Source organism: Lepisma saccharinum, chromosome 19, assembly GCF_977018435.1.
Source record: "Lepisma saccharinum chromosome 19, izLepSacc3.1, whole genome shotgun sequence".
NCBI classification, from domain to species: Eukaryota; Metazoa; Arthropoda; class Insecta; order Zygentoma; family Lepismatidae; genus Lepisma; species Lepisma saccharinum.
This window is the reverse complement of record NC_139247.1, coordinates 66991897-67014181: the sequence shown is the minus strand read 5'-3', so window position 1 is coordinate 67014181 and position 22285 is coordinate 66991897. Positions and strand designations below refer to the sequence as shown.

Here is a 22285-nt window from a genome sequence, read left to right as displayed (position 1 = left end):
GGTTAACAAAAGTACCATTGTAAATTTTCATAAACCTGAAAATCTTTAGGGGAGGCGCAAGTGCCCCCTTTGCCACCGTTATGGCAAAATCTGAACACGAATGTGTGTGTGTGTGTCGAGTTGAAGAAGGCCCATATATTTCCATCTGTCTTCATTTTTTACATTTTCAAAATCTGAGCATGTCACATTTTTCGGAGGATGAGGAACATGAATAATGATAACAAGGACAAAAATTTGAGCTACAAATTGACGATATAATATTTAAAATATAGTGCATTGTATAGGGGCGTGGAAGGGTACGTCATTTACCACGATAAGTACCATAATCCTCAATTTATAGCTTTTGGGCTGAAATTGTCATAGTTCAAATAAACTGGCCAAAGTGGCGAATGCAAACAGTTTTCCATATGCAAATTCTATGGTGTAAAAACTTCTGTGTAGAAAACATGTCTAGACTGTCTTTTGGAGATTTAGAAACTAAACACTCAGCAATGTTTTATAACATGGCATGACTTTAGCTACTTGTCGATAATTTAAAGTTATTTAAGTTTGAAATGTAATGGCAGTAGATATGGTCATGCTTGAACGACATTAATCAATTATGTATTCAAAATAACAGCACTTTTTCTATTGTACCCTAATACATGATACGTGTCATTAATTAAGAGAGATGAGTAGCTATTGTACACTAATGAAAAACCTATTAGCTTTAAGTGCTTTTGCAGAGTGAGTCACAATGAGTCATCACCACTTACACACACATTCCCCATATCTCACTTCTTAATGAATTAACAAGAGCGATCACCCTGTCTTAATTAATGGCATGTGTGGTGAATTAAATAACAATAGAAATATAGCCGCAATTTGGAATATTAAATTGGTCAATGCCCTTGAAGCGTGCTCACATCTACTAGTGGTAATGGTTGAGAAGCGAATAGAGACCGGAGGATGTGGGGGGGCACATCACCAATATTTTGATTACGTTAACTTCCGCAAATTTAGAGATTTGCAATGCAAAAGTTTGTATCAGTCCAAGGTGATTACTCACCGGGAATTCTCTCAATTCTTGGAATTATGCGTGAATTATTGGGTCGGGAATTCTGTGTGAATTTTCCCCCGTACACGTGAAAAATTAGAACTTTTATTCATCCAAATCCTATTGAATTGATACATATTTATAAATGCCCTGAGGCAAGCTTTTTAGAGTTCAGGTTTAATTTTTATCGAGCAAGGGACAGAAAGCTGCTTGAAAAATAAAACAGAATTCTCTCCATCCGTCAACTTTGTTAGTGTCCTTTGCAGAACAATCTAGTCTGAGTATTTTTTTAAATGTAAGCTATTAAATACTTTCATATATATATATATATATATACCGTATAATTGAATTATATTAGATTTTTTAGATACATTTATTTTATTTATTTATTTATTTAATATAAAATTCCAAATACAGCGATAGCCATTTTACATTGGAACGATTTTATAGAACATAAAGACAAAAAAAATAATAACCCAATACAACAAAAATAATAACATAGAAAAATTACATGTGGTTATCAGACTTACATACTTTTAGTTAACTTTCTTCTAAAACTGTCCAGATTTTCAAAAATGTATATTTGGCTTCCTAGATTATTGTATTGACTGGGCAGTCTATGGAACAGAGAGCGCTGGATGAGGTACAATCTCGGCTTCTGAGAAGCAAAAAGTTGAGTGCTTCTTGTTGAACGGGGAAGGCACACGAAAGTGAATTTCCTGAAGAAGGCGCTCACTTCTGATGTTGCCATTCACTATTTTATGTAGAAATATATGGTCAGTCAGTCTATGTCTCTCTTGTGGAGTTTGGATATTTAACATTTGCAGGAGGATGGACTTTTGCAAGTGTTTTGTGGACGGAATTCGGTGTCGAACAATGGCCAGGAAGAAATTTAGGACGGAATTAAGTCTATCTGAATTTGAGGGGCATGCCATAGACCAGATCGGAGAACAGTATTGAATTTTAGGTGACACAAAATATTTGTAAAAGGTGCTGAGGGCAGTCAAGTTGTTTATTTCCGTGAAACGATAGAGAAGACCCAGCATACGCATTGAACCCCTTGAGACTGTAGAGATGTGCTCAGAAAAGGAAAGTTTCACACGGACCCTTTATGGCGTAAATATATTTGTGTGCGTGTGTTGGGTAGTGACAAGAGGTAATACGTAAGGTTGAAAACGAGTTGGTTTGAGTAGATGTTTTAAGTCTACTTTATCCACAGTAAAGCTAATCGGGACTTGACCTACAGTTTAAAGTGGGATCCGAGACATTATGTGCCTCCATCGGATATTGAACCCGGGACCCCTAGATTGCAAGGCGACGACGCTACCACTGCGCCACCGGGGAGGCGCTGAAATAGTGAAAACATCTGCTTGCACTCTTGAATTTTGGGAAAGTTTCCATTGATAACCGAGAATTTTACTTTAATTTTATCATGGTCTTAGAGCGACCATCTGCAATCCCAAACCATTAAGGACTAGTTTGGTTTTGCATTGGAGCGAAATCAGTCAGTTGGTTTCAAGATCGTGAACTTGATGTCGGCCGTTTGGAAAACACGTTTCGCGGTGGTTGATGCACGGAAGATGTTTTGTCTTGTTCCAACACGCCACAATGGTCAGGTTTCAAATTTCCAACCTGTCAGGGTTATCAAAGGTGGAATTTACTTGAATATAACCACTTCTCCACACATTCGTCGGTATCAGTGACAGGGATCAAATTCATATGGGCCACATATGTCCGTCGTTTAATTTATATGTCCATCATGCCTCGCTACCAGCCCAAATGTGACAACGAAGATCAGGATTGTGGTTCGCATGAGTACAATTTCGATTGTTTCTCCGTAGGCCGTTCTGCTGTATCTGTCTGTGTTTCTCGTGACCCTAAGGGAGCTTACAGACCGAACCGACACCATATACGGGGGTACGGCAAGCGCGATGTACACCATCCATTCAGGGTCATAAGAGCAATCGAAAAAAGGGTTAAGTGCGAAGGTGACATTTTTAGTGAATATCTGTTGGAGAAACCTTATTCATTCTTATTAACATGAAAGTCACATATTTTTTTGTAAAATTAATTAAGTATAACATAAATTCAGATTGCCGAATTGCAAAAATATGATAAGGCTATGTATATTTGAAGGAACAAGTGTCTTTGTTCGTCGGGGCTCTACACACACACACACACACACACACACATTGTTTTGGAGTCCAGAAAAGGTCGCATCTAGGGAAAACAACCGTTCCTTTTCATCTTTGCTTCTGCGTTTATTTGTACTGAAATTATTGTTTTCTTTTTTAAAAAAAAGATTGTTAAATAACGAGTATATATGTATTTCTATGTATGATGTATAGAATGTATCATATTTTTGGAATTCGGTATAGTGGAACCACATGCAAAGAGCCTGCGCATACCCACGATTCCTGTGCACCGTACTCCCGCGTGGAGGGGAGGGGAAGGGTGGAGCAGGCTTCCTTGTGGTCACTTCTTAGTCTGCATTGATGTTGTTATTTCCTGATTTTACAAATAATTATGTGACTTTGATATTAATAATAACCAATAAGGTTTTCCTAACAGATGTTCACTGAAAAAACATTTCGATTTCCGTTATAAATATTAATTATACTTTATTTGCTCCAATAAAGACCTCGATGGTATACTTGTAACGTAGTTGTCTTGTAATCAATAAGTCACGGGTTCAATACCCTGGAGGCACATTGCACAGTGGATCCGATCCCACTCAAACTGCAGGTCCAGTCCTGATTACCTTATTTATGAATAAAGTGGACTGGAAACCAAAACTCAGCTCTAAGTCCATAAAATTTATTCTATAGTCATTAGCATAACATGCAGACCTTCGCAATGACATAGTGGTAACGTCGTCGCTTTGTAATGAAGAGGTCCCGCGATCGATACCCGGAAGAGTGGTTCGGAACCCACTCTAAACTGTATTATAACACCATTTAGCCTTGTTTCCATGATATGAAAAACTCAATATGCTGACCAAGGCAGAAATTTATTTTATTTTAAAACATAAATGTAACGTTTCAACCTTCTAGCAAGGTCTTCTCCAGACTCTGTATCAAGTTGATATGATCCACATTTTTTATGTGACGTCACCAGTAGAAAATATGTCACTAATGTATTTATTTTTGTGAAGGAAAGCGTAATTTCTTTGTTATTATATGTAATAATGCACCTTGTTTGTAATGCATATCTTTTGTTTATTGTTTATTGTATTTTATGCTTCATTATGGGTAATTTAATGTATCTTTGTTTGAGAGAGTGCACTATACGAATTTGTATTTCTAAACATGCATAGATGTCAGTTTTGTTGGTAGAATATTTTTGTAAATAGTGAGTGATTCATCTGTACTTGAATCTGTGTTCTCGAAATAGTATAAAAGCGAGGATATCGCGTAAGAAATAACACACACTTTCACCACGGATCGACGAAGCTTTTAAACTTAAAAAGGAACTCCTCGGTGTTGTGCATACATCTTGGTATGGTAGTTCGGGGCGTAAGCTAGGCCTATGTGATCATAATAGGTATGCCGATAGCCACGCATTGAGTTTATGCGTTTTAGTTGAGTCAATTCATCGACAAAGCGAAATCATCGCCTTCGTCTCAAGTATATTCGCATTATATAAAACATTTTAGTTTATCTACTGCAGCAATGTGGTTTTATTTCTATGTGCTGTGAATATTGTCTTTGACTAACACTATCCCTGTACCTGAGAGGAGTCTGTGTACTTCACCGAGTCTCATCGTTCACCGCTGAGTATTATTGAGTTATTAATAAATATATTAATACGTTTAAGAATAGTATAATAATACAGGCTCTTGGACGTATCAAAGTACGAATGAAACAAGGTACAAAACAGGAAGATATATATACACAAAAATCACTCCCCTCCAGTTTATGTTTTAAAATAAAATAAATTTCTGACTTGGTCAGCATATTGAGTTTTTCTAAACTGTATGTCCAGTCACGATCTGTGCATAAAGTAGTCTAAAAACAGAAATTCAAACAGACAAACAAGCTGCAGAATAATTCCAAAGTCTTTAAGCCACCTCTGTAAATATTTCACCCTTATTTTAATCAAATATATTTTCTTTATTTTTTATACAAGGTGTACAACTTTGCTTCCGCCGTTTTTCCCCAAAAATATGACGCTGGAATGAAAAACATTGCTTACCCAGGCATTATTCAAAGTATTGTCCATCGCTGGCCACTACTTTCTCCCATCTTTCGGGCAGCGTACGAATGCCGCGTCTAAAAAATTGTTCATCTTTGGAGGCGATCCACAAATCGATCCACTTTTTGACTTCTTCATAAGATCGGAAGTGTTGGTCAGCCAGTTCATGAGCCATTGATCTAAACAGGTGATAATCAGAGGGAGCGATGTCTGGAGAATAAGGGGGGTGGGGTAGGACGTCCCATCTTAATGTTTCCAAGTACGTTTTCACCACTTTCGCAACGTGGGGTCGTGCGTTGTCATGCTGAATCATACCCATGGCTTTCAGACCTTTTGAAATGGCTTGCTGTGTCACTCCCAATGATGTAGCCAATTCTTCTTGAGTTTGACGCGAGTCTTCACTCAGCAATGTCTTCAATTCTGCATCTTCGAAAACTTTCTGTCTTCCACCACTATGCCGGTCTTCGACGTTAAAGTCACCGTTCTTGAAGCGTTGAAACCACTCACGACAGGTTCTCTCACTTATAGCGTCCTCACCATACGTAGTGGAGAGCATTCGATGAGCCTCAGCCGCAGTTTTCTTCATATTGAAACAAAAAAGTAGAACCTCCCGCAAATGGCGAGAATTTGGCTCGTACACTGACATTTTCAATCGCGAACAACTTCACGATGCACACACCACTCGACTAATGTTTGAATGGGGTTATCTTGACAGAGGTCCAAGCTAACTGCGTGACGTCTGCGATCTGCTTCTTTCGACCGCTACTTCCTGTTGTTGCCACCTGTCGGAAAACGGCGGAAGCAAAGTTGTACACCTTGTATATTTTTTTTTATTTCCTTTACCTAAAGTTTCAGATACAGTACTGAATGACCATTTTACACAGAAACAGTAACAGCAAGAGAACAACAAAATAGACTATAAGATGGCACAGAATCAATATTATACACACATCGTTAACAATTTTCTAAAACTTTGTTCTGGCAAGAATTTGTCCATATTTGAAGGCAGGTTATTTTATGAGCGAGGAAGCCTGTAGAAAAAATACCGCTGTAGAAGGGAGAGCCTTGTCGTGGGATTGTGAAAGAGCATTATGTTGCGGGTTGGTCGTGTGTGGAACATATTTATCAGCATATTTACTAATATGTTCAACTAAGTTACGCTGAAGCACATACAGTAGGCGAGGTCGCATGATGAGAAAAAAAATCTGAAAAGGTCATGCGAGGTTGATCCAACTACATCCGGGCGGTTTGCGTGGGTGGCAAGCGTAACTGTATTTTCCAGAAGTTGGAAATCCTTCCCCGAGGCGGAATTCTGTTTTCCCAAATTGGTTTTGGCGCTCCGAAGGTTTCCCTCGATCCTCGGGAGGCGAGAAAGACTTCTGGGACGGAATCCTCCCTCTGCGGATTCGGGCTTAGGAAAATCGAACATGCAAACATACAGACACTCTCCCGTCCAGCTGAGCGACGTGAGTTGCCAGACTGAAATCTCTCTCTCCCAATGGCTTCCGGTTAGCATGTGGCCATAGCTCATGTTTTGCAATGCAGTTCCTTTTTTGCGATTTTCCATCATACTGACACTTTCGTCAGAACTATGGAAGCCTCAATGGCTAAGTAATGCTACAGCGAGATTGGTTTTTAGCTGGTGGTGCCAGAGAGAAAACGTCATCGTAAATATTGGCGCCATATTAGATGTCCGGCCATTTTCTCTTCACGGGAGCTTCTAAAGTATGTCCGGCGTTGTTCCCGACCTCCAATAGCATAACAGCGCGAGTATATTTAAAAAACATGCTCCTCTTATTGGCTGTTTCGAGCGCCTGGTGTTATTCCCGGCCTCCAATAGCATTAGAGCCTGGGCAAATCTCAGGAACATGCTCATCTGATTGGCTGTTTCTGGCGCCTGCTGTAACTTGTAGGAAAGGCAATCCTGCAAGTTACCAATCACATCGCCTACTGCCCCCAAGAGACGCAATAGCCTACCTGACAGGGGAAGGGAACACACGAGAAACTACAATGGCTTAGATACAAAATTTGTAATTTCGAAACTGAATAACAAATATGACCGAAAGGAAGACCTCGTAGGACATGGAATGAAGGAATGAAGGATATCCTGAGCAGGAGGAACATCTTGTGGAGTGAAGGAAGGAAGTTGGTAGAAGATTGTGGCAGATGGCGAGCTCTGCAAAACCTCGACACCAATCGCTAGAAGAGGATCTGCATGGTTTTCTAAAAAAGATAGGAAAATACATATTTAAGGATGTATTTTTACAATGAAAAATATGATGGATGTTTATTTACAAAATGAAAATCTCTTGTTATTAATGCGATTTGCTTTTTTTCAATTATTTGCGCAAATTGGCTTCATAGTGATAGTGAGTGGGTGTATGTAAGCCAGCACCGAAGTTTCCCGGTTGGAGTCCCGGTCTGGGTGTTATTTGAGGGTATCCCTCAATAAGTTATCATCATTTATCTTCAACGTCATGATTATCCAAACGTGGCAGAAAATGGACGTAAAATTACAAGAATACAAATGTAGAAAATTATATCCCACACGAATAGTAATTATAATATGTAAAAGTGTTAAAATATAGGTTCGGACAAAGGATGTTTGTGAAGTTAATGCTCTAGTCACACCAACACCGAAGCATGCACGCAATATAAAAATTAAAGACGCTGAAATACAACAGAGTATATATGTGCGTTACTAAAATTGTGGGCACGTGCTTAAAACACTCACACTCATATATGTATAACACATCGTCCCTACCGAGAGAAAGGGGCGTATCTCAAAGAAAGGGTAAATTGAGGTAGTAAGTCCATCGGGGCTTTCCTCTTTGTGACGTCTACAAAATGCCGTAGTGGCGTATCGCAAAACTCAACGGATGCAACGATACGGTTTCCATGAGTGACGACGCATCTCAAAAAGCAAGCATTTGTCGCAAGACAGAAGAGAGTAACTCGAGTTACGGCCCTTTGTCACGTTACACAGTGGTCAACATCAAAACGTGATTGAGTTGTAAGTAGTTGTAAGATATTTTTGACTTACGTCTCTCTAAATACAATTTCGAAATATTTCCGTTGCTGTTTCTCAAACTTTTGTACTGTCCATTGCATTACAATGAAATGACATACTCTTTCCTTTCAGAGTGAATGATGAATAATAGTAGGAGAATGATGGATGCCTTAATAGAATGGGAAGACCATACTGGAAACGTTGTTTCTACAGATGAATTTGAATGTGTAGATGGAAAAGGATTTCACAAAGGACACAATGTGACAACGTTATTGAGGAAACAAAATATTATGGAGCCATTGTAGACATTGAAGATTCAACCATGAAGGGCGGTAATGATGGCGAAGGGACTTAGGCGTGAGTGACAACAACGGTGATGAAAATGTTTTTAGTGAAAAAACTGATTCAGTCATCTATGGCAGTGATGCAGATCCTCCTTACGTGCAAACCTGTGAAGTATCAAATTGCCAAAACAAAGTGTTTTTTTTTCATGCCACATTTGCCTTGCTTTATTGTGTCACAACCATTTTACAAATATGGGACCATGTGAAAACGACCACAAGATTCACCCAAGTTAACACTTGTGCGAAAAAATGAAAAAACCTAATCTTACAGACTGAAAACCCTTCGAGTACTTTAGTACCTGAAGATTATCTTCTGGAAGGATCAGAAAGGGAGGAAGGAACACTGCCTCGTAAATTAAACAGAAGCGAGAATAAGCAGAAGAAAGCCCATGAGGATAGACTTCACGGTAATGAATATGTAAGTCCTAAAACTGGAAAAACTATTTCTGCAAGAAATATTCTGAGACCCAGATGCAGTGGAATATCATGCAGTAAATTAGGTAAAAAATGTTCTTCACTATCAGAAGAAGAAAGAGAGGACATCCTTCGTTATTATGGGACGAAGAGAGTGCAGTTACAAAGAGAATACGTAGTTCGTTTTGTGGCAGTAGCTGCAATGAAACAAGAAACTGTAAAAGATCATGACTCAAGGAGATTTGTGTCGTACTACTACTCGTTGCCCAAAAACGGACAGCCAATACCTGTGTGTAAAACTTTGTTCCTTAACACTCTTGGTATATCATAAAAAGTCTGCGAACAGCCATAGCTAAAAAGAAGCCCACAGAAATTGTTGATAAAGATAACAGAGGTGGTAGGCCAGAAAATCGTCAGTCACAGGATAAGGAAAGAAGAGATGCAATCGTGGAACACATTGGTCGATTTCCAAGAATGGAATCACACTATTGTCGACAAATGTCAAAAACAGACTATCCACATCCAGAACTGAATAAGCAGAGAACGTATGACATTTTTGTACAAGAATATGCATCAAAAGGAATTACAGCAAGTTACACAACCTACTGTGATGTCCTGAAAGCTCAGAATATTTCGTTTCATAATTATAAGAAAGACCGGTGTAAATTGTGTGAATATTACAGACAAGGGAATGCTGAGAAAAAGAAACAACTGGAAGATCAGTTTCAACAACATACAATGCAAAAAGATGATGTAAGGAAAAGAGGATGGGAGCAAGAAACCATACCAATCCTAAGAAAGCAGTGGGGACATTTGACCTGCAGCAGGTTATTCTCTTGCCAAAGACAAATGAAAGCCAGTTGTTCTACAAGCGGAGATTATCGAACTACAACTTTACTATTTACGACCTCATAACTAAGAAATGTCACCGTTTTACGTGGCATGAAGGACAGGGAAAAAGAGGATCATGTGAAATCACCACTTGCTTGAAAATGTACCTCGAAAATCTCAATGCCGCACATAATATCAAAGAAGTAACTTTATTTGCGGATGGATGTCCTTGACAAAATAATAATTCCATTGTACTAACCATGCTTTTGCACACAGTATCGAGCTTGGAAAACATTGAGAAGATTGGGCGTAACTCACTTCTTCCCCACTTCATGGCATAATTTGTGTGATCTGCAGTTACGAGACAAAAAGGCGTATCTGTAGCGTAACTGAAAATATCTCAACTGGAACAAGTTTCTCTCACAAGACAAAAAGGCGTCTCTGTTTTCAACGGCCAAAAAGCCATTATTACTGATTTGCAAAAATGCAAAGACACTCACCAAAAAGCACGGCACTTGAGCTATCTGTATGCTTCAACACGTTTCAATACCCCTGAAAACAAAAGTACAATCAATGATAATGTATGATCACAAACTTTACAATGCTCTCCTGAAAAATCAAGAAAACTGAGATACGCCTCTTTGTCTCGGTAGGAACGACATATATGATGTGATGCATAAGTGATATTCCACACAGTAACCTTGGATGAAAAACATAATTATTTTATTTTGATGTTTCTGTTATCCATGTTGAGGAAGTTTTAAATTAAATTTAAACGCAGAGTCTTCAAGATTTAAATTTCACTCAACACGGCTGCATTTCAAATGCTCTCATAATTATTAGGAACGACGTAGGTAATCGCTGGAGACAGAGACCTGAAAAGGATCATAAGAATTTGCAATGATAATTTATCTTGACGAGCACATTCCGACCGCTTAATCTTGAAACTAAAACAGACTTTCTCAAGATTATTTACATCGCAGGTCACCCTTTCCTAACTTTGCGTAATTGTCATGCAGCTTCCCTCCTCTTTGTCTCCTTCGGATTCATTAAACCAGAAGCTGCTTGGGCCATTTGGAGAATGCTGTAAGCATCACAAGGAATCTCCTCAAGTAGCTAGAAGTTTGGGTAAAATGTCAGGAAAGAAGGAGAGAAAATTTCCCGGCCTCACTGTGTTAATGCTTCCGGTTTTGTCGCCTAGCATTGTAAATGGAACTGCATCATTTGTTCTGCCTGCACCAATTAGTAATTAGTGTTGTCGGATTCATTTGCGGGACACGTTGATAGAAGAGGACATCTTACGAACTGCTTTAGACTTACTTTGGCAATGAATGGATCGGATGTCAACCGCATGGTCTAGATCAGTAATACGCCCTACACATGGACGTATACAGGGGTTTTCCCAGGGAGAGGCAAGAAAGGTATTATTTTTTGCAAGGGAGGGCAAAAGAGGCATATTTGTCTCCATTAGCGTTGCCCTTCACAAAATCACTCCTTCAGTTCGAATATATCATTTTCCTTGTAATAATTGACATAAATTGCTGTGACTTAAATCAAATTATATGTGTGAACTATTTGGTTTTGTGTTGACATTCATTGACATGCCTGTAGAATATAACTACGTTTACATGCGTTTTCTACACTTGATTTATATGTATATTACATTGGATTTTAGTGTAATAATAATAATATTATATATCTTTATTTATCGGGGAGGTTCAGCATATGCTTTACGAAGTAAAGAATGTAAGCTACACTAAAAATTAATTTTGAAGGCTATTGTGAAAGTAAAGTGAAATATTTCAACTATTTTTGTTCTTATCCAGCTGAAATGAATCGTATTTTCAACAACGACAACAAATTATGAAATGTGGGGAAAGCTAACATCTGGACAGTGAGGTAAAAGTAGTTTTTTCGCCATAAAATACTAGAATATTTCCTATGTCGCGTTTGCTCAGTGAAAAAGTTATTTATTTATTTATTTATTTGAGAAATCCTGAATACAGAGAGAATCCATTTTATATCAGGATATCAACAGCGAGAAAATAGAAATCAACAAATGAGAAAAACGCACACATATATAACAAGAATAATAATAATAAAAAATAAGAAATAAACAATAATAAAACAATAACAAGTGTATAACAAATATTAATTTCTCTTCAGCTGCTTGATGCACGCATTTCTGAAAGCCTGCTTAGATAGATGGAAGCCTGGAGGATCAATTAGTGTATTGTACCTTGTTTGTAGCCTATAGAGAAATGACCTTTGTTCTAGGGATAGCCTTGAGGTTTTTGTATAAAATAAGTTGTTACATTTGCTGTTGGTACGTGGGATCCGGATGTGAAGATGTGGCAAGAGTTCGTTAGTGAAAAGTTGTCCATTCGTGATTTTGTAAAGAAATGTTACATCTGAAACTTAACGGCGAAGGGAAGGATCGTGAATTTGAAGAGTGGATAGAATTTCATGTTTGGAAAAGTTTGCAAGGGCTGGGCATCTATGCTTGACTATTCTGATAAAGAAATTTACCACTTTGTTTGTTCTCTTTATATTGCTATCACAGGCCATTGACCAAATACAGAAACCATATTCAAGAATAGGTACGACGCAAGTTGTAAAGTAGGTTTTGAGGGCAGAAACATGTGTGATATCTGTAAATTAGCCCAAGGGTTTACATTGCTCTCGAAGTTATGTAATCTATGTGGTGGCTGAAAGTGAGTTTGCTGTCGAAAATGGCTCCAAGATCTTTGTGCTGTTGTACGAACGGGATGATTTTGTTGCATAATCTATAGGATGGTGCTGTTAAATTGGATTTGAGGGTAAACCTCATAAAAACAGATTTCTCGGGATTTATTTTCAGATTCCAGTCTTGGCACCAGCGTTCAATGTGTGTGAGATTGTCTTGCATGCAACAAGTGTCTTCAACTGAAGCAATGTTTCTAAATAACTTACGGTCATCAGCATACAATAAAATTGAGCATTCTGGAGAAATATATTCATGAATATCGTCCATGAAAAGAGTGAAACGCAGGGGCTCTAGAGAACTCCCCTTGAGGCACACCGGAAACTACAGGGAGCCATGACGAAGAGCAACCAGATATGAAAACCTTTTGCTCTCTATTGTGCAAGTAAGATGAGAGTAATTTAAGAAGAGGTTCGTGAATGTTGAATCTGTCTGAAAGTTTATGGATGAGTTTTGTATGAGGGACAGAGTCAAAAGCTTTAGAAAAATCTAAGTAAACGACATCCATGTCTTGCTTGGCACTCAGGCAGTCCTAATTAGCTAGCTGTGCATAATGTTTACTTAAAACAAACGTTGGTTTCCGTGATGAAATTTTCTGTGCAACTTGGAGGTCTCAATCCCCTCGGTCTAAACTATGTTGGTCAATAAAGCATACTTAAAGTAAAAAGTTCTCCCCTGTGCTTAGCACCACGCCATGAAGGCGTATAGGGGGTGTGGGGGTAACGCCCCACACTTTCTTGATCCGGTCGTGAGTGGGGGTGATGTGATCAGCATCACGCCCCTGACCGCCTTTACCCCCCAGGGTTTCCCCCAGGTACCCATGTCATTCGACGCTGGGTGGGCGCCGGGGCCGCTTCCAACGTTAGAAAAGTTCCCGGGTTTGAACCGGCCGGGGATCAGCATGGTAGTCAGACGCGTTACCGACTGAGCCACCGCAGCCACCAATAAAGCATACTTGTCCATCCATAATATGTTGCATTCATAGCCTCTTGTAATTTTTGGCATTTGAGTGTTCTCGAAGAGGCAAATCGTCGCTTTGTAATAAAGGGGTTCCATGTTCGATACCCGTTAGAGGAACGTTGCACAGTGGTTCGTATCCCACTTGAAACTGTAGGTCCAGTCCTGTCCTTGCCTTTCTTAGTTACTTTTCAGACATTGTACAGTTCTGGATCAACCTTGGCCTCCCCAATTACAGCTCTCGATTCTTCTATATCCTTTACAGCATTTCTCCAATTTCTAACTCCTAGGGTTTTCAGATCACTCTCCACTTCATCTAGTCAGCGGTTTCGTGGTCTTCCTCTTTTTCTTCTGCCTTCCATCTTGGCACGGTGGTATTCTTCCTTCCTGCATTCTCTCAACATGTCCAATCCATCTATCCTATCCTAGCCTAACTATTAAATCTCATTGTTATCTCTCCAGGGAATAATTGTATATGTCCTCTTATACTTTGCACTACAACAGATTTTGTTCTATGAATGCAAATATAATTTCTGCCTTACTATAACCACTTGGATAGTTAAATTTAATATGGCTGCATTAATGAATATCATCTCTTTCCTGGAGATACATTGTTCCACGCTGGAAATGATCCATAGTTTAAAAGAATGTTTCCTGAGAGAAATCAGATCTGGTTCCTTCCTTCCCGAAGGCATATCTGGAAGACAGAAAATTTTGTCTGGGTTCTTCAGCGACGTATTAATCAATGCATAAGCCGCGAGCACTCCCAGACTTGTTATTTAATACGTCTGGGAGAGAGTTAAAACTTTGAAAAGTTTACCGCAGTTCCTGTCATTTTTTCACCTTCTTTTTTTTGGTGGGGGGGGGGGGCAGAGTACGAAGTTTGTCGTTCGAAATTGGATTACTTCTCAAATCGATTTCTGTGGCTGGGGAAGCAAGATTTGAAACGAGAAAAGAAATTTAGAATGGATTGATACGTTGGGAAATGTATCCAAATACGAATGAACTGGTGAACACAAATATTAAAATTTCCTTTCTGCAACTTGTCGCCATTTTTGTTATGTCTTAATATTCATGACATCAACAGGAATACACATGTCAAGAGTGGAACTTCGTAAATAGATATATTCGAACGTATAACAAGGTAGATTTACATTCTTAACACATAAGGACAAAGTCAAATGTACTTCCTATGCACAGACTATTAAACTTGGTCATAGCTGCCAGTTCACCAAGCATAATAATACAAAATACTATACATGTTATGTTTCATAACACCAACTGCTATTATTATTGGACCTGATGTAGAACGTCTTACGGCCTTACATGTTTGCGTAATATTTCCTTTGTAACATTAAAATCAAAAGGAGTGCTTACGTCTGGCCTTATGATCTAGGGTCTCACTTATCGGACACCGTATTGAACAGCGTCATCTACTGACGTCACTATAAATGTTCTCGTTGTTAGGTTAGGCATGGTAGGTTTAGAAAGCTTTTAACATAAATAATGCCTGTTTGATCAAGCCCCGAGAAGCGGTAGTGTATTTATGTTAAGAGAACTAAACCTGCCATGCCTAAACCTATAATAGTGCCGCCGTTCGAACCGCTACCCAATCACAGCGTAGAAAGGCTATTTTGACAAAATTCTGTTCCCCTGCTGGCTGCTTTTCGGGGAGGAGTGTTTGAAAAGTTGCCGCTTGTTTCCCAAAGAGGGAGGCAGCGGTAGGTCTAATTAGCTTGACCGCAAGTTACTTCGTAGGTAAACGCGGCAACAGAGAGTCACTGCGGTCCCCGCTCCGGCTATGTGGGCGGCGGGACTGTATCAATGAAGGCATTCCGCGCTGACGTCAGTAGACGACGGTGCTCAATACGCTGGTCAAGTCGTCTGCTGGGCCCGCGCATGGGTGCGGCCATGTTGGCAATAAACAACCGGTTGCTACGGTCGTTGCTAAGGTCGGTAACATGGCGTTATCTCTAGAACGTTGCTGAGGTTTTGGAAAGATGAGCCGAAAACAATGAAGGAGGGAGAGTTAGCATATTAGGAAACCCACTTTCAATGGTTTCAGATGCATAAGATAAGAAGGCGTCGTCAAAGGAAGGGTGAAAGCAAGCATGAAGGAAAGAATATGATGTTAAGGAAAGCGATACTTAGATGTCGCACGTGTTGTGACTAGCACTTCTTCGAAAATTTTGCAGTGGTTTTCTTAATAATAGCTTTGTGTATGTGCGAAGAGATGTTTATTACCTTTCTTTATATTTACGTGAACCAGATTAAATATTTTACATAACCAATGTGTAGCCTCCATTCCTTTGTTATGAGCCTATTACGAGGACAAAAGGGTTGAACACAACATGTGCCGTTTCCTCTGTCCATTATTATCTTGTTATTGTTCCAACATATCACTTAATCATGTTCTTTTATGCAAACATATTAGAATGAAAAGAATTTGTTGTATTTAATAATGGGCTCCCAAGCTGAAAACACCTTCAGGTCTATCAGTAGGGTCCAGTAGCATAACTAACATGCTCTGCGCCCCCCCCCCCCCTCCGCAACTTTCAGTTCTTTGCCCATACTCGTTTAAAAATATACAAATATATTTCTTTTCTAAAATATTAATTCACCCCAACATTTTTATTAGGTATATAAAAATATGAAAATGCATACATGTAATTTGAATCAATGTAGAAACTGATACGAAAGGTTAAGACAACAGAGAAACTAAAAAAATATATATTATAATTATATATGAAAACAGACTGTTATTACAAAAATTACGATATTGTCAAATGATCATTAGCAGTCCTCTGCATTTTTTCATGGAAGCAAATTCTTGTTTGCTAGTTTTCGAGCTCGATCACTCTCACTCCTGACATTGTGCTTCTCAAGTAATTTTTGATGAATTTTAGCCTGGAAAATCATTTCGTCGAGGAAGATTTATTTCTTAACTTCTCTTTTCCGTTTGGCAAAAATTGTAAGTAGGGCGAAAATCAGCGTTGCCAGCGTGTCGTCTAGTCTACCCTTCGGCTACGTAAACCTTCAGCTAATGAAGTTTTGTTTTTCTAATGTGGTAATCCACTTTCTACTTGTCATTAACATTTTCTGTTTGCAGTTAGGGGCATAAAATATAATATGTTCGGTTGAAAATATATTTTAACGCGGAAAGTAAACCTTTTGTGAACTTTCGGTCTTTCTTAGTTTATCATTCTTATTGCACCCCGAAGCTCGTGCCCCCCCCCACCCCGCACCGCGGGGGATGCGGGGGTGCATTTATCACATGTTCAATCTTTCGTTCAATAGTCCTTAATGCACACAGCGATATGCATAACTCGGAAAAGGGGTGAATTTCCTAGAAGCGGGAAGATAAGCTTGTAGGGGAGAGATTTCTTTCGTATTGCTGTCAGTTTACCATTGTCAGTTGTGTTGCGTTCCTGTGACAAAATAACGTAATTGTTTCAACGTGATTTTATTTATCTCAATTCCTCATAATCTATAAATTGGTAGTAAAATATATTCGGTTAGAAATCGCTTATTTACGAGTTACGATTATTCAGAATTTCTGGAAATTCAAGAACATAATATATTTTGGAAAGTGCCATTCGTTTAAGATGTAAATGCGAACCTAATTTCCTGAAATAACGGACGTGATACACCTTGAGTTTACACATTTACTTTGGATGTAATAATAATAATAATAATAATTAGGCTATATTACGGTGGAGGCGCATAGTGGTTCGGATTACAATTTAAACTGTAGGTCCAGTCCCGATTAGCCTTACTGTGCATATACTGGACTTAAAACACCAAATAAACCAATCAATAATAATAATAATAATAATAATAATAATAATAATAATATACCATTGTTATCTTCATATGCATTGATTATTGTTGTTGATATTTGTAGTAGCAGTACTCGTCCCTATTCATTTGTGGTTGCTGTTCCGGCTATTGACTGAAATCACTTTAGACACTCCCAATATTACTACTACTACTATTAAAATATGTCAATGGCTTGATTACCCCTACAAGAATTTCTTTCGACGTCTATGACTATGTACTACACATATGTATTCTTCCGATCGAGAAAATGCATTGTCGTTTTTGATTACCCATTAGTGCAAAGGCACGAAATATGCCTAATGTGCACAATGATTGTAATCATAAGCATAGCAATAGCAAACTTATCTGAGCACAGAAAAAAACCATGCGATTTGCGTTCATTTACCCGTCAGCAAGCCTGTGTAGCGGAAACCGAAGAAATCATAAGTTGCCGGTCACTTTCATGGAAAGTGCCTGCTGTTGTTCTTCCATTTCTTCTTTAACTTGTCACCTGTAAGCAACCTGTATTTTATGTACATATTCTTCTGAATCTAATCTTTACAATGGTGTAAGATACATATTACCATTTTCGTTGAAAAACCCTGTCACTAAGAACAAAAGGTATCCCTCGCGATCCGTTTTCTAATACTATCTGCATGGGGAAAGTACGGACAGCGCGCTGTATATTGCCAGGTATACCGTTGCTATGGCAACAGCGCCGGAAGTGACGTTCACTAGACCAGCGTATACGGTGTGCAATATCTGAGACCGTGCAATCAAGGGTTCCATACTCGGAGGGGGAAATAATGCTTCGGATCTCACATTCTTACCTGTACCACATGTCCTGTTTCATCTTCACCTTCGAAGTTTTCCGAACATACAATAAAAAGTCAACAATGAGATTCATATTTTTTTGTGCAGTTATAACTATTATTGTTACTTCATGATAAAGCATAACATTGATTAACTTCACGGGGTGTAAGGGGTGCTGCTTCCACGTAGTGCATCCAATAGTCAACCTCACTTCCACGTAGTACACCCTGGACTGCAGACTAACGAGGCTCTGGCGACTGGCCCATGGCCAGTATAATTTTGTGTGTGTTGTCCTGTGTTTTATCCTTATTTGTGCTGAGTGCTCCTTTACAGCCTCAGCTTTTATTGAAAGTCAGATGATTTTAGTTATGCAACGTTAGTGTTGTTATTTGTAACGATAAGGGGCTGGACCCCGTATAATGTGACGGGTGCAAAATAGCCTTAGTGCTGACGCACCCCAAATTTTAAATTCAAATAAAAAATCAAATTGATTAACTTCTCATTGTTCGTAAAAAAAATATTTTGAGACTGTCATGCATATTTTGAAATTTGCAAATTCCTACTTTTAAGAGCATATTGTCTATTGGATATGTGATTTTCGTATTAGTTTTTGAGAGTGTTTTCTTTGTTGTTTCAGTTGGTTCGGCAACCACGCGCAGCACAACTCTTTGCAGTAACGACAGAGACACGAGAGCTGTATCTAATGGGGTGTACAATGGAAGAGCGGTGAGTACAATAATTATTCTCTTACATATAATTTACAAAGATGCGGTAGAACAGGGTACATAGCACTGCTTGTACCCCTATTTGTATTTTGGACAGAACTTTCCTAGTTTAAAAAATCTGTATTTTGACTAAAAGAGTATTTATTTATCTAGTTTTTCTTTGCTGGGGGCACACTGGTTGACCGAGAGCCCCCCAAAAGCTCTCTGGCCTTCATAAACCAGAAGGTTTATGGCTGCAGCAATACAAGCCTTCCATCTGTACCTATCCTGGACAAGATCAATCCAATTTTTACCGATTTCCTTTAGGTCCATCTCAACGTTATCCCTTCATCTTCGTCTTGGCCTTCCTACAGGTCTCTTACCATCAGGTTTCTCAACAAGAAACTCTTCTTTTCTCTCCCATTCGTGCCACATGGCCTGCCCACCTAAGTCTTCTTGATTTAATTATTCTAATAATATCTGGACATCGTCCGAGTCTGCATCTGGAAACATACAGAAATATGTTGTCACTTGAGGACACGGTTTCTTCGTGATTTGAGCCAATGACAAAGAGCTACTAGAAATTCGCTTTCGGGCTGACGGGCGACGAGCGCTGGCTGAGACAGTGTGAAGCCAAATCCTGCCCCTCCCCCCCTAAGGTGTGGTTTTGACAAGATCCGTGATCCTCACTCGAATTGCATATTCATGGGCAGCGAAGCGCGGAATTCCCGTGCATATATCGCAAATGAGAGCAGTAGTACAAAGTGCCAAGTATTTTTAGCTCCGGCCAAGGAACGGAAAATTACCAACGGAGACACTAGCGAGTTTTCAATATTTCGTATCTAATTCCTAAATTTTAAAACTTCTGTTTACATAGCGTATCCTAAGAGATTTGTGTAGTGAAGTTCCAATGCAATGGCAACAGATCGACTTTAAAAAAATCTCTAAAGCTTAACGCCCACTGAGAAACGCTGCTGCAGAACTTCTGTTCATTAAGAAATCTGCTTCACTCTTGTTCGAATTTCGATACACCTAACACTACTTTCCCCATACAGACAGTATAGGCATAAGCAATTTGTTACCAGAGTTGGCAACTCTGTTTAATATGCTACACTTTTTCTAAATAGACCCTTAACATAATTTCTGTTTAATTACAACACTATTCGATTCATATGTATCGTTTACTTATTGACTGTATTAAAATTATCTGTTACCCCTCCGATCCATGTGCGGTTTGGTAAATATAATTCCTCTTTATGATTAGTTATTCTAATTTGGGACTGTTTAAGTAGTATCATAGGGAAACGAACCCGGAACCCCTTGATTGAATATGTAGTGTTAAACTGAGATGATGGTATTTGTTATTACTTTAGTCGCACTTCTGCCTAATAACGACAATAACAATCAAAGTGAAAACGCAAAGAAACACAGTTGGAGAAGCCGGGACTCGAAGCGGGAACCTTCGGAAACTTCGCGAATCGAACACTTAACTGACCATCGTGGGCGTCAAAATGCGGTGATGAAAGCATTCTGAAGATGAGATACTTCACCTCAGCTTCTTTTTCTTGAAGTTTGTCCATAATGGCTAAAATTGTAATTGTAGCTTTCCTGACGACGGGATTTAAACATGTGTTCTCGGTTTATCAGTCAGATTAAGTCGGTGTTATTTCCAACGTTTCGAGCTCATGCATTGCTCTCATCTTCAGGGAATATTGAGTGAACCCAGTGTAAGGATTAGGAGGTGGAGCTTAGAATCTGTTAAGTGATTGGTTCGCTTTGGATCCCTGTGTTTCATTGGCGGATGTCATGCTTTTACTGAGAAGTTCATTCCAGAAGTGATTTAATGATGATGAAACGTTGGAAATAAATACCCGGTTTTTAACACGAGAACATCTCGTCGTGACCTTGTAATCAAGGCGTCACGGGTTCGAAATCCGGTGGAGGCACATAGTGGATCGGATCCCATTTTAAAATGTAGGTTCAGTCCCGATTAGCCCATATGTGCACAAAGTGAACTTGAAACAAAAACTTTAAACTGAAACACATGTTTGATTAGTAAAAAATTCTTTAATTTGCTCAACGTCTCGACTTATGCGTAATACATAGAATGGTTGAGCAAGTGATTGAATTTTCACCACAATAGAATTTAAAGTTATTATTTATTATAATACTTGTAATCACTGTGGCTACTCATTTGCAAATTTAATTGAAAATAATGGTATTACGTATTCTTTTTCGTTAATTAGTGGCCTAATTAGGAAGCTTGAAGTCATATTTATGTGAATGACAAGTTCTCCACTGAGTTTTCCGAAGCTTGCTTCAAGCCATTTTCATAATGGGGTTTTATTACTAAATTTGTGATATGAGATGGCAACACTGAAATTTGCTCTTGGCTCCAAACCACATTAATTCAGCCCGCCGTGTCCCCCATCCACTCGCGTTGTCTTCCTTCCTCCTATGCTGTTGTCACTTGTATTAGAGTCGACTGATACAAACAAGCCTTTGGTACAGAGAGAGAGAGAGACAACGATGTAGATAGTATCCCCAGGTCTACCCTTGATACAGCTGCAAGAAGACAAAGGAATTTCAACATGGCGTTCTGAACAATCATTTAAACTGTGGCATTAGCATAATTTGCCAATTTTCTCTACTAATATTCAAATGGTTATAATGATTGGATCGCTACTTTGAGATGTACAGTATTAATGAAAATATTGGTAGTTGTATTTTTACTAGTATTAGCTGGTGTAGTGGTGAAGTTTTCGCCTTGAGTACGATCCCAAGTAGAGAAACGCAATATGCTGGCCAAGACAGAAATTTATTTTATTATAAAACATAAACTAAACGTAACGTTTCAACCTTCTAGCAAGGTCTTCTTCAGACCAAGTACACCAAGTACAAATGTAACAAGATACAAAAACAGGGCATTTTATATACACAAACATTACTCCCCTCCAGACTATTAGAAAGTTGTTCTGGAACATTCTAGCAGGTGGCTTTCCCTTGTCAACTGTACTTTCACCTGAAAGGCTAAATATTTTCTTTCATCTCGAATGTGGTTGAACTCTATCTCACGCTCCCTTTCCTTCATTCTTCTTCCTTCTTCTCTCCTCTTTCTTTCGTGTCCTATTTACACTTTCTAACACCTTCTTCCATTCTTTGTTTAACTTCAGCCCCCCATTCCAGTTCATTGTGTCTTCTTCACCTTTCTTCTCTATTTCCTTGGCCTCCTTCTATTTTCTCACTAGTATTCTCTTCTCCCTTCCTATCTGCCTATCCTCATCCCACTCTATGTCATGTCCTGTTTATCTCGTGTGTTTAAATATCGCATTTCTCTCTCTCTCTTAAGTCGTACATCATCCCTGTGTTGTTTCAACCTGTCTTTCAGCCTCTTTTTCCTCCCATGCACACACACTGACA

General features: G+C 38.9%; 1 protein-coding gene across 1 annotated transcript in view; it reads left to right on the top strand.

Annotated features, from left to right (window-relative positions):
• Positions 1-22285, top strand: part of LOC146003046 (adipokinetic hormone/corazonin-related peptide receptor variant I-like) — a 571777-nt gene that overhangs the window by 535840 nt on the left and 13652 nt on the right. The window contains exon 6 of the mRNA XM_083141210.1: positions 18799-18887. Within this exon, the coding sequence (XP_082997336.1) occupies positions 18799-18887 (89 nt within the window). The remainder of the gene's footprint in view (positions 1-18798; positions 18888-22285) is intronic.